A 14098-nucleotide genomic window follows, 5' to 3' on the forward strand; every position below is an offset into this window, starting at 1 on the left:
AGAACCTCAGTGAGATCCCTGGGGACAACCCAGTCTCTCCACCTATGAGGACAGAACTCTGCTGAACAGCTACAGGGCCACAGCTAAGCTCAAGAGAAACCCAGGGAGAGACCTATTGGTTGTATCTCTTTTAATTCACTTGCAATCTTTTTTTTTTTTGTCTTTTTGTTGTTGTTGTTGTTGTTGCTATTTCTTGGGCCGCTCCCGCGGCATATGGAGGTTCCCAAGCTAGGGGTTGAATCGGAGCTGTAGCCACTGGCCTACACCAGAGCCACAGCAACGCGGGATCCAAGCCGCGTCTGCAACCTACACCACAGCTCACGGCAACGCCAGATCGTTAACCCACTGAGCAAGGGCAGGGACTGAACCCGCAACCTCATGGTTCCTAGTCGGATTCGTTAACCACTGAGCAATGACGGGATCTCCTCACTTGCAATCTTATTTACATCTTTATGCAGATAGACCTCTCAAGTTTTCCTTTGTGATTCCTTCTACCAGTTTTGACTTGACTTCTGTATCCAGGGGATTGACAAAAATTCCTTAAAATTTCCTCCTTGCTTCCCATGGTTTGATTTTTTAACTCATTTAATTTATCTGGAATCTGTTTTGGTGGCTGGGCATGGGTAGCAGCCAAGAACCCATGTAACCCACCTGGATTCCTTGAACAGATTCCTCCTCCTAGCCCAGAGGCTAGAATGGCAAAGAAGCAAGTGCCTCTCATGGAAGTCATCTTGCACTTCACAAAAGACTTGTTCCATGAGTGTGGGCTCCTCAGTTCTGTGTCCTAGTCTCCTCCAGCTCCCTTTGACCACAATGTTTAGGGCCATCCCTTGGTCCCTAGGGCCATCCTGGCCTAGGACATGAGCCCTGAGGACCTACCCACCTCCCTCCCTTTCGGTGTTCCTGGGACAGAGTCACTAGGAAGTTCACCTCATGGGAGGATTGTGGGGGGATGCAGGGTCAGATATGAGACCCAAAGTAGCAACATCTGAGGAACATGGCAAAATAGACTCGAAGGCTAAGGCCCAGGTACAGGTGAGTCAAAGGATAAAGAAAAAGCCAAAAACATGAAGTCCAAGGATATCTGAGAAGAAGGTTGGAAACAGAAAATGGGGAGATGTGCAAGTTAAGCCTGTAGTGGCTGAAGATTCTCTTAAGGTTACTGTATGCAGGGAAAGGAATCTAGAAAAAGTACCGAAAGCAAAGAGGAATATATCAATTTTTTTTGCATTTCTTTTCTTTTCTTTGTCTTTTTGTCCTTATTAGGGCCGCACTCGTGGCATATGGAAGTTCCCAGGCTAGGGGTTGAATCCGAGCTACAGCTGCCGGCCTATACTGTAGTCACAGCAATGCCAGATCCGAGCCGCGTCTGCGACCTACACCACAGCTCACGGCAACGCCAGATCCTTAACCCACTGAGCGAAGCCAGGGATCGAACCCGTAACCTCATGGTTCTTAGTTGGATTCATTTCCACTAAGCCACGACAGGAACTACCTTTTCTTGCACTTCTTGAAATTGTTTTTTAAATAAATTCAACATTTTGAGTAGGTAATCCATTTACCTGGTTAAAAAGTCATACAATATAAATATATATATATTTTAGAAAAGCCTCAATATGTATCTGTCCAGGCCATCAGCCCCTCAGCCTACCCAAACAGGTAACCACTTTTATTAGTTTCTTCTGCATTCCTCCAGATTGTATCTTCACACAAATACAAGCACATACGAATATAATTCTTGTTCCTCCCCCTTTATATTTTATTTATATGTAAAATATAAAGTAGAACACTATACATACAGCTCTACATCTTCACATGATAAATTCTGGAGATATTTCCAAATCAATATACAGAAAGCTTTTTATTTTTAATTTTTTTATTTTTGGCTTTTCTAGGGGTGCACCCGGGGCATATGGAGGTTCCCAGGCTAGGGGTAGAACTGGAGCTGTAGCCTCCGGCCTACGCCACAGCCACAGCAATGCCAGATCCGAGCTGCGTTTGTGACCTACACCACAGATCATGGTAACATCAGATCCTTAACCCACTGAGTGAGGCCAGGGATCGAACTCGCAACCTCATGGTCGAACCCACAATTCCTAGTTGGATTCATTAACCACTGAGCCATGACGGGAACTCCAGAGACCTTTTTAAATCTCTTTTATACCTGTTTAGTATTCAATTGGATAACTGGATATTGGTATATTCCTAAAAAGCCATTTTGGTAGTATGCATCTAGAGTCTTACATTTTTTTCATATACTTTGATCTAGTGATTGCTCTTCTAGGAATCTATCCTGAGCAAACAATCAAGAGATAAGGGACAGGAGTTCCTATTGTGGAATCAGCAGAAATGAATCCAACTAGTATCCATGAGGATGAGGGTTCGATCCCTGGCCTCGCTCAGCGGGTTAAGGATCTGGCACTGCCATGAGCTATGGTCACAGATGCAGCTCAGATCCTGCGTTGCTATGGCTGTGGCATGGTCCAGCAGCTACAGCTCTGATTTGACCCCTAGCCTAGGAACTTCCACATGCCGCATGTGTGGCCCAAAAAAGCAAAAAAAAAAAAAAAGAGAGAGAGAGAGAGAGAGATAAGGGACAAAGACTGATGCAAACAGACACTTACTGCATGATTTGAACTACCGCCAGTAAATTAATTAATTAATTAAAAGAAAGCAACAAAAAAGAAGTGGTTAGGTAAGGATGGTACATCCCTGCAAGAGAATATCAGGTAACTATTAAATGTCTGTTGAGAACTTTGGTGACTCAGGAAAATTAAAATAAGCCAATCAATTCATACACAAAATTGTATGTACAGAGTGAGGGAAATCATGTTTTATAAATGGATGTTTAGGGAGTTCCCATTGTGGTGCAGTGGAAATGAATTCGACTAGGAACCATGAGGTTGTGGGTTCGATCCCTGGCCTCACTCAGTGGGTTAAGGATCTGGCATTGCCGTGAGCTGTGGTGTAGGTCGCAGACGCGGCTCGGATCTGGCATTGCTGTGGCTGTGGCATAGGCCGGCAGCTGTAGCTCAGATTCAACCCCTAGCCTGGGAACCTCCAAATGCCACCGGTGCAGAACTAAAAAGACAAAAGAGAAAAATAAATAAATAAATAAATAAAAACGGATGTTTGAAAAAAAAAAACAAAAGAAAATATACTCAGAAGTTCCCATCATTGCTCAGTGGTTAACGAACCCGACTAGCATCCATAAGGACGTGGGTTCGATTCCTGGCCTTGCTCAGTGGGTTAAGGATCTGGCGTTGCCATGAGCTGTGGTGTAGGTCACAGACATGGCTCAGATCCTGCATTGCTGTGGCTGTGGTGTAGGCTGGAAGTTGTAGCTCCAATTAGACACCTAGCCTGGGAACCTCCCCATATGCCTCAGGCTCGGCCCTAAAAAGACAAAAGACAGAAAAAAAAGAAAAAAAAAAAAAAACACACTCAAACGTTAACTCCGAGTGTTAAAATTACAGGTGAAGTTTTTCCTTCTTTACATTCTTTCGTATTTTTCTATTTCTGTATAGTAAATATTACTTTTTATAATCAGAAAGGTTTTGGAGTTCCCGGGTGGCACAGCAGAAACGAATCAAACTAGGAACCATGAGGTTGCGGTTTCGATCTCTGGCCTTGCTCAATGGGTTAAGGATCCAGCGTTGCCACGAGCTAGTGTAGGTCGCAGACACGGCTGGGATCCAGCATGGCTGTGGCTGTGGTGTAGGCCAGCAGCTGTAGCTCTAATTAGACCCCTAGTCTGGGAACCTCCATATGCTATGGGTGTGGTCCTACAAAGCAAAAAAGTTTTAAAAAATAAAAAATAAATCAGAAAGGTTTAAAAACATAATCCAAGGAGTCCTACCCTAGTTCTCCACTTTAATCCCAGGAGCCCACAAACCTTCCTAAGTCTCTTCTACCTCCCCAGAGAATCTTCCCAAAGTCAATCTCTGCTGAGTGTAGATTTGTAAAGGAGGCAGAGAAATAAGCATATTTACTTCTTTCCTTGTCCAGGCTCTAAAGGCCAAGTTCAGGGCTTTGCCACCATGGACCAGGTAGGAGGCAGGGTGTCTCCTGTTTTCTCGCAAACCTAAAGGGGGAAAGAGGAAGGCAGAGTGTCAAAGAAGCCACACAGGGAAGTGAAGGACTTGTTACTTTTTCCAGCCAACTAGATAAAATGCTCAAGGTTCTGAGCACAACTCCCGATCTCAGTTCTTATAATGATGATGTTCATTTAATGAGCACCTTGCATTTGACATCTACTATCTCATTTAATCCTATCCGCAACCCTGTAAGCCAGATATCACTATCTTTATTTTTAAGTTCAGGAAACTGAGACTCAGAGAGGCAAAGAGACTTAACCAAAGGCTACACCTGGTACGTACCAAAGCCAAGACTGAAACCATGTCTGTCTGAATCTGAGGCCTGTGCTCCTTACACACTACTCTGCCTCTTGGGTTTCAAAATGCGAACACTCAGGAGGACCATGATTGGCACCTACTGAGATCTGAAGAGCCGTTAATGTATTGTTCCAAGTTACCCTGGGAGGAGATTATAACAAACAGCCAGATTTGGGCTCGACAAAGAATTTTTTACTGAACTGAGCTGTTCAGAACAGATAATAAACAGTTAGTCATCTAGCCTCTGAATGAACACTTAAGTGACAGTCTGTCTAGGTGGTAGAATAAGGGCATAAGAGACTGTATTCACTGGCCCCTGAGGTTCTTTATAACACTGAGATACTGATTCTCCCCAGCCAAGTCACTTTGAAGAATATCGAGTCACAGTAAGGGAGCCACTCTATTTCAGAGTAGACCAGAAAAGAAGAGACCTGGCAGTTGGCTTCACCTGGGCTGATATCCAGGAATCAACATGATGATGTCAGGAAGGTCAGGATTGGGCCTTGTCCCCATGGGAAACACTTTCCAGGGAACTCTGACACTATCCAGATTCAGTTTCTCACTTTAATCAGCAGAAAAGAGAAATAATTTCACCATGACCCAACTTTCTCAGGCCCTTTTGCTAAATGTAGAATTAAAAGCCATGCCCAGGAAGTTCCCGTCATGGCTCAGCGGTTAAGGAACCTGACTAGGATTCACGCGTATGCTGGTTCAATCCCTGGCCTCGCTCAGTGGGTTAAGGATCCGGCATTGCTGTGAGCTATGGTGTCGGTCACAGATGCAGCTCGGATCTGGCATTGCTGTGGCTATGGTATAGGCTGGCAGCTGTAGCTCTGATTGGATCCCTTGCCTGGGAACCTCCATGTGCCATGGGTACAGCCCTAAAAAGAAAAAAAGAAAAAAAAGAAAAAAAAGCCATGCCACGCCCTACCCTACACTACGTAAAAAAGCCAGTTTCAAAAAACTGCATACTTCGATTCCATTTTTACAGCATTTTGAAATGACAAAATTATAGAGATGGAAAATAGATCAGTGCTTTACTGAAATTATGGACAGTGCAGGGGAAGAGAGTGAGAGAGATTACAAAGGTACAGCACCACAGAGATCTTTGTGGTGATGGAACAGTACTCTATCTTGATTGAGGTGATAGATATATGCACATACACACAGGGGAGCAGAGCAAAAGGGACAGCTGGCAAAGGGCTTCATACCTCGAAAGATATCCAGGATGTGCTTTCCCACATACCAACAGATGGTCTCAAAGTTAGGGAACTTGAAGAGGTCTGCTGTGCTCAACCGCTTCTCAATCTCATAGGCTCTAGAGGAAGTAGGTACAACAGTAACAGTGATAACAAGGATCTTGTTTACTGAGCACCTACTGTATATCAGACATTGTACTGGATGCCTTGTATTCATTATCTCTAATCCCCATGACTATTCTGTAAGGCTTTATGGGTTAGGAAACTTGGGCTCAAAGTTATGTGACTTGACCAAATTCACCTAATTACTCAGCGAAAAAGAGGTATTCATGCTCAATCTGAACATCATCAGGAACCAGTATCCATTCCTTTCTGGTTATCTCTCCTCCTTCTATGTTGCATTCCTCACTATAGGGAGAACTCAAAGATTCTAGAAGATGGGAATGGCCACCTCAGGATCACCAGAGCTTTAAGACTCACTTGAGCTGCATTTCAATGTTAAGGCTGTGTAAGAAGTTCCCTCCAAAGGCAAGGCAGTCCACAGGGGTCAGCACAGCATGGATCCATCCTGCAGTGTAACAGAGCAAAAATCATAGCTGGCAGAGGGCTTTTCTTCCTTTGGGCATCTCCACTGCCCACTCAGCTCAAACACAACTCCTTAGAGCAGCCAGTCTGACAATAACTCGGAAAATTCTAGGTTCTTCCTTTTTCCCAATATCCATGTTGGCCAGGTATGCCATTCTTATAACCCTGAACTGGACCAAACTATAGGGTTAATAAACTCCTTCTACTTCCTGTCTCTGCACTTCAAAATCTCTTTGTTGCCTCACCCATCCTCTCTCTTATCTCTAAGAAGGGCAGCACCTTCTTCCCATGAATACCCCTAACTCTGCCCTAGGTAAAACAAAGAGCTTTTGTGTTAGACAGACCTGGATTCAAATTCTGCAGTTTTCCAGCCAAATATCCACTCCACAGGTTGCTTATGAAGCATGTGCCTAGTTAAAACTCAATTATTTTCCTTCCCCTTGACTCTCTATGCTGCCTTCTGGGACCTTCAGATTTTTCTTCTTAAACCTCTCATATTCATCTCCCCTTCTCCATCCATCCATCATACCAATGACAGCCAGCTCAAACTCCTCATTATCTCTCACCTAGACTACATGCAACAGCTGCCAAACTGGCTCGTATATACCGGTGGTTCTTTAAGGTATGATCCAGGGAGTCCTAGGGCTCCTTCAGATTCTTTCAGAGCATGTGTGAGGTCAAAATTATGCTCATGATAATACTAAGATGTTATTTGTCTTTTTTATCCTCATTTTCTCACAGGTATATAATAGTTTTTCAAAAGGCACATGACATGATATCACAACACACAGAAGATGTGAGGACCAAGTCATTTTCTATTAACTCAAACATTAACAATATTTGCAGAAATGTAAATGACACTCTTCACTAAGTTTCTTTGGTTTGGAAATTGTTATTTTTCATAAAATTTACTACTTATGCTAACATGTAGTGGGTTTATTCTTGTTATTTCTCAATGAACTAATAAATATTTTTAAATTCTCAGTTTTAATTTATAATGTGGTAAATATTGATAAACTGAAAACCCATAAAAGCTCTTTAGGGTCCATAATAATATTTAAGGCCATAAAGAGGTTCTGAGTTCAAAGTGTTTGCAAACAACTGCTCTACATTCACCTTGACCCCTGAAATCTATCTTCCGCATCCCAACCCTAAGTGATATATCTAAAAAACAAATCTCCCCATGTCATCCTCTGCTTGAAACTCTTCAATGAAATGTACATCCATAGGAGAATAGATAAATTGCTATATGCTCATACACTGGAATACTAGAAAGTAAAATGAACAGCTACATGTATCAATATGGATCTCGCAATCATAATGTTCACAGAAAAAAAGTTGAGAGAAATACATCTAATATGATTCCATTTATATAACATTCAAAACCATGTAAAACAATACTGTATACTTCTTAACAAGGTATACTTCTGTAATAAAGGGATAAAAATGCCTGAGAACGATATCACCAACTTCAGGACAATGACAAGCTCTGAGAGGGTAAAATGGGAACGTAATTGAGAAGAGATATATAGAAGCCTTCAAGTATGTTTGTAATGTACTACATTTTTAGCTGAGTTATAAACACAAGTGTTCATTATTTTTTATATCTTTTCTCACATCTGATCTATTTCATTAGAATTAAACAAATAAACTTCAATAGTGCCCAGCTGCCTGTGGAGTAAGTTCAGCCTGACAACTTTTTCAGCTTCATCTGCTCCCAGCCTTTGATCTTTAGGCTCCAGTATCCATAAACTGCACTAAACATCCTTGCTTTGCTTATGCCTTTCCCTATATCTGAGAGGTCTTTCCTGTCTTTCTTTCCTTGGTCAGTCCCTACTTACTCAGGGACACTCAAGTGTCACTCTTCTGAGAAGATTTTCACAAATCTCTAGCTAAACTAATTGCTCTTCTCTGTGCACCCAAAACTTTGGGTGAATATCTCTATTGTGGCTATTAGAACATTATACAGAAATGGCCTATTAATCTTTTATCTCTAGCACCTAGCCCAATGTTGGGGCAGACAGCAGACATGAAATGCTTGTGGAACTAAGTAGATTGCACACAGTTTGTGGGAATTTCTATCAAGATGCAAATTAGTCCAACTCAAATCTCTGATAAACAAATTCAAGTCCCTGAATAGTTATCAAGTACCCAGTGTAAAAAAAGACATTATATAAGACACAGCAAAGAATTCAAAGATGGGTGAATAAATGCCCAAGAAGAGAAAACTATAAAAGAGAAAATCAGATGGGTATGGGAGTAAGGGGTGTGTGTGGGGGTGACTTGTTTCTTCATATATTAAACATTCCATAAAACAAATGTAATCAAATCAATATGATATTGATATATGAAGAGACAAACAGATCTGAGCAACAGAAAGGAAAATCCAGAATTATACAATAGTGTTAGACAAAGATGTTAGAATTGTATGACATGAATTTTAAAGGAGTCATAAAAATGCTTCAATGAACAATTACAAACATGCTTGAAACAAACAAAAGAAATAGAGAAGCTAGAAATAAAAAACGAGAGTTCACAGCAGGTTAAGGATCTAGCATTGTCCCTGCAGCAGCTAGGGTTGCTGCTGTGGCACAGGTTTGATTCCTGGCCTGGCAGCTTCCACATGCTGCAGGCCTGGCCAGATAAATAAATAAAAATAAAAAACAAATGGAAATTTTAGAACTAAAAAATACTATATCTGAAATAAATAATGAAAGAATTGGACTCAACAGAGAAATGGAAACAATGGAAAAAAGAATCAGAGAATTTGAAAACAGAACAATAGGAAGCATTCAATTATGAAAGAGAGGGAATAGACTGAGAGAAAAATAAACTCAGGAATCCAACAAGGACCTACTGTCCTACTGCATAGCATCGGGAACTATATTCAATATTTTGTAATAACCTATAATGGAAAAGAATCTGAAAAAGGATATATATAAAACTGAATCACTTTGCTATAACACCTGAAAGATTTTAAATCAACTATACATCAATAAAAATAAAAAGTAAAAAGTGAAAAAAAAAAAAAAGAACCATGCAGTGGGAAAGAAAAAACCTCAGGAATCCGTGACTTGTGAGACTCTAACAAAATGTGTTACATTCAAATAATCAGAGACCCAGAAGAAAAGTTAGAGTATGGGGCTGAAAAAGTGTTGTAAGAAATAACAGCTAGGAAGTTCCTATCATGGCTCAGCAGAAATGAATCCAACTAGTATCCATGAGGATGAGGGTTCAATCCCTGGCCTCAGTTAGTTGGTCAGGGATCTGGCATTGCCACGAGCTGTGGTGTAGGTTGCAGACGTGGCTCAGATACTGTGTTGCTCTGGCTGTGGCTGGCAGCTGTAGCTCTAATTTGACCCCTAGCCTGGGAACCTCCATATGCTGCAGGTGCGTCCCTAAAAAGCAAAAAAAAAAAAAAAAAAAAAAAAGGAAAAGAAAAGACATAACAGCTAAAAATTTCACTATGGCAAAAGATATAAACCTACACATTCAAAGAGCTCAGTGAACACATACAGTATAAATCCCAAAAAATTCACACACCAAGACACATTAGAGTCAACTGCTAAATACCAAAGGAGAAGAAAAAAAAATATTGAAAGGAGCAAGAAATGATACATACAGGGAAAAAAAATGGGAAGGATAGCTGAAATCTCATCAGAAAACATGGAAGCCAGAAGGATGCAGCACAACATTCAAGTGCTAAAAGAAAATAACTTTCAACCCAGAATTATATCTCCAAGAAAAATATCCTTCAGGAGTGAAAGGGAAATCAAGACATTTACAGATGAAGGAAAACTAAGAGAATCTGTTGCCAGCAGACCTACTATGAAACTCTAAACAGAAAGGAAATGATAAGAGAAGAAATCTTGGAAAATCAGGAAGGAAGAAGAATGGAAGAGTAAAAATACAGGTAAATACAATAGACTTTCCTTCTCTCAGGTATTCTAAATTATGTTTGACAGTTGAAACAAAAATTAAAACACTATGTGATATGGATCTAATGTATGCAGAGGAAATATTTCAGACAAATATATTATAAATGGTGGGGTAAAGAAATGTGAAAAGAGTTAATTAAGGTTTCAACCTTTTTCTCAAACTGGTAAAACGTCAATTAAAATGTCAATACCAGTAGACTGCAGTGAGATTACTATGAGATTCTACTGTATAGCACAGGGAATTATATCCAATCTCTTGGGACAGAACATAATGGAAGATAATATGAGAAAAAGAATGTGTATATATGTATGACTGGGTCACTTTGCTGTACAGAAGAAATTGTCACAACACTGTAAACCAACTATATTTTAATAAAAAATATAAATATTCTGAACACTCAAATTTTAAATATACTATAGTTAATAATACTATATTACATGTATGAAAGTTGCTAAGAGACTTTAAATGTTCTCACCACAGAAAAGAAATGGTAATTATGTGATGTGATGGAGATGTTATCCAAAGCTATGTTGGTAATCATTCTGCAGTATATGAGTATATCAAATTTGTGTACCTTAAACTTACATCATGTTATATGTCAATTATATCTCAATAAAGCTGGAAAAACAAATACATAAAAATTCATATGGAAATTCAAGGGGCCCAGAATAGGTATAATCCTAAAGAAGCAAAGCAAAGTTGGAAGGATGACACTTTCCAATTTCAAAACTTACTAAAAATGTATAATAATGAGTGTGATAATGTCATAAAGACAGACATCTAGATCAATGGAACAGAATTCAAAGTCCAGAAATAAACCAATACAACTTAGTCAACTGATGTCTATTTTTTTTTTTTTTTTTTTTTTTTGGCTATGCCGGCAGCATGCGTAAGTTCCTGGGCCAGGAAATCAAACCTGAGCCACAGCAGCAACCCAAAGTGCTGCAGTGACAATGCTGGATCCTTAACCCATTGTACCACAAGAAACCTCCCAAATGATTTTCGACAGAGCTATCAAGACAGTTCAACGGGGAAAGAATAGACTTTCTGAATGGTTCTGGGACAACCGGACATCCACATGCAAAAGAAATTGGATCTTTCTCTCACACCATACACAAAAATTAACTTGAAATGGGTGGAGGACATAAATGTAAGAACTAACCTGCGGCTCAGCAGGTTAAGAAGCTGACACAGAGTCTGTGAGGATATGGGTTCGATCCCTGGCCTTGCTCAGTGGGTTAAGGATCCAGCATTGCAGCAAGCTGCAGTGTAAATAGCAGATGTGGCTTGGATCTGGCATTTCCATGGCTGTAGCACAGACCAATAGCTACAGCTCCAATTTGACCCATGGTCCAGGCACTTCTGTATGTCCCAGGTGCAGATGTAAAAAGAAAAAAAAAATGGTATCTTAAGTATGACACCAAAAGTACAAGAAAACAAACAAAAAAATAAAGTGGACTTTTATACTTCACAGAAAACTATCAAGAAAGCGAAAAGACAATCCCCAGAAGGAGAGAAAGTATGTGCAAATCATACATATAAAGGTCTAATCCAAAATACATAAAGAGGAGGAGGGGGATTAAGATGGCAGAATAGGAGGACTGGAGCTCAACTTCTCTCATAAAAACAACAAAATTACAACCAAATGCTGAACAACCTTCAACCAAGTGGACTGGAAACTTCCAAAAAGATATCCTACTCCAGAAGACAAAGAGGAGACCACATCAAGATGGAAGGAGGGGCGATTACGCTATATAAGCAACCTCATACCCACCGGGTAGGAAGCCCTCAGACTGGAAAGTAACTGTACCACAGACTCACCTATAGGAGTGAGAGTTCTGAGCCCCACCTCAAATCCCCATGCCTGGGGATCTGGCATTGGGAGAAAGAGCCCCCAGAGCATCTAGCATTGAAGGTCAGTAGGGCTTGTGGGCAGGAGCTCCATGGGACCCCACTCTTGAAAGGCACACACAGACTTTCATGTGCACTGGGACGCAGGGCAAAGCAAAGGCTCCACAGGAATCTGGGTTGGACCTGACTGCAGTTCTCGGAGGATCTCTTGGGAAAACAGCAGTTGACTGTGGCTCATTGTGGGGGAAGGACACTGGAGGCAAAGCTCTCAGGAATATTCATCAGCATGCACTTCTCTGGAGGTGGCCATTTTGGAAAAATCTGGTCCCACCCATCAGTGCTAAGAAGCCCCAGGCCAAACAACAATCCAGGTGAGATCACAGCCCCACCCATCAGTAAAGAGCTGCCTAAAGGCTGCCTAAAGACACCCTAGGCACACAGCAACCTCTATTCTCACCCAGAGACAAAGCCCCACCCACCAGAGGAATAGGAATCAGCTCCACCTACCAGTGGGTAGACACCAGTCCCTCCCATCAGGAAGCCTACAGCAAGCCCCACACCAACTTCAGCCACAAGCGGGGCAGACACCAGGAGTAAGAGAGACTACAACTCTATTGTCTGCAAAATACATAAAGAGGAGCTCCTGTTGTAGCACAGCAGAAATGAATCTGACTAGTATCCATGAGGATGCGGGTTTGATCCCTGGCCTCACTCAGTGGGGCAGGGATCTGGCATTGCCATGAGCTGTGGTGTAGGCTGGCAGCTGTAGCTCTGATTCAACCCCTAGCCTGAGAACTTCCATATGCTGTGGGTGCAGCCTTAAAAAGCAAAAAAAGAAAAATAAAATTTATAAAGAATTCTTACAACTCAACAATAAAAACACAAATTACCTAATTAAAATTGGTTAAAAGTTCTAAATAGATATTTCTTCAAAAATATATATACATAAATGTCCAACAAGTGCATAGAAAGATATTCAAAATCAATAGCATTAGAGAAACACAAAATCTCAGGAAGATACTACTTCACACCCATTAGGATGGCTATAATCATAAAGACAGGCAAGAACAAATGTTGGGGAAGATGTGGAAAAATTGAGAACCTCATAAATTTTTGGTAGGAATATAAAATGCAGCTGCTTTAGAAAACAGTCTGGCAATTCCTCAAGAGATTAAACATAGTTACCATGTGATTCAGCAACTCCTCTCCTAGGTAGATATCCGTAGAGAACTGAAAATACATGTTAACACAGTAACTTGTACATGAATGTTCATAAAAACACTATTCATAATAGCCAAAAACTGAAAACAACACAAATGTCCATAAAATGATGAGTGGATAAAAGAGACACGTGCACCCGCATGTTCATTGCAGCACTATTCACAATAGCCAGGACATGGAAACAACCCAAATGTCCATCAACAGATGATTGGATTTGGAAGAAGTGGTATATATACACAATGGAATACTACTCAGCCATAAAAAAGAATGACATAATGCCATTTGCAGCAACATGGATGGAACTAGAGAATCTCATCCTGAGTGAAATGAGCCAGAAAGACAAAGACAAATACCATATGATATCACTTATAACTGGAATCTAATACCCAGCACAAATGAACATCTCCTCAGAAAAGAAAATCATGGACTTGGAGAAAAGACTTGTGGCTGCCTGATGGGAGGGGGAGGATCAGGAGCTTGGGCTTATCAGACACAACTTAGAATAGATTTACAAGGAGATCCTGCTGAATAGCATTGAGAACTTTGTCTAGATACTCATATTGCAACAGAACAAAGGGTGGGAAAAAAATGTAATTGTAATGTATACATGTAAGGATAACCTGACCCCCTTGCTGTACAGTGGGGAAAAAAAAAAATGATGAGTGGATAAACAAAATGTGGTATATCCATACAATGGAATATTACTCAGCCATTTAAAGAATGAAAAATTGACAAATGCTCTAACATGGATGAACCTTGAAAATATAAAAGACCTCATATTGCATGATCCAACTTATATAAAACATTCAGAATAGGCAAATTCATATACAAAGAAAAATACAAAAGTGACCAGGGGCTGGGGGGAAGAAGAAAAGGGGCATGACAGCTAAGAGGTACTAAGTTTTTTTT

The 14098-nt window shown here is 40.6% G+C and overlaps 1 protein-coding gene across 5 annotated transcripts in view; it reads right to left on the reverse strand.

The window, feature by feature from the left end:
- The window catches only part of PHF8 (PHD finger protein 8), a 113029-nt gene that overhangs the window by 53963 nt on the left and 44968 nt on the right, over positions 1-14098 (reverse strand). For all 5 annotated transcript variants that reach the window (XM_005673656.3, XM_013986163.2, XM_021080703.1 and 2 more), the window contains 3 exons: positions 6074-6161; positions 5606-5712; positions 3993-4084 (listed from right to left, as the gene is read on the reverse strand). In XM_005673656.3, coding sequence (XP_005673713.2) covers positions 3993-4084; positions 5606-5712; positions 6074-6161 — 287 coding nt within the window. The remainder of the gene's footprint in view (positions 1-3992; positions 4085-5605; positions 5713-6073; positions 6162-14098) is intronic.

Source organism: Sus scrofa, chromosome X (assembly GCF_000003025.6).
Source record: "Sus scrofa isolate TJ Tabasco breed Duroc chromosome X, Sscrofa11.1, whole genome shotgun sequence".
In the NCBI taxonomy this organism is placed as follows: domain Eukaryota; kingdom Metazoa; phylum Chordata; class Mammalia; order Artiodactyla; family Suidae; genus Sus; species Sus scrofa.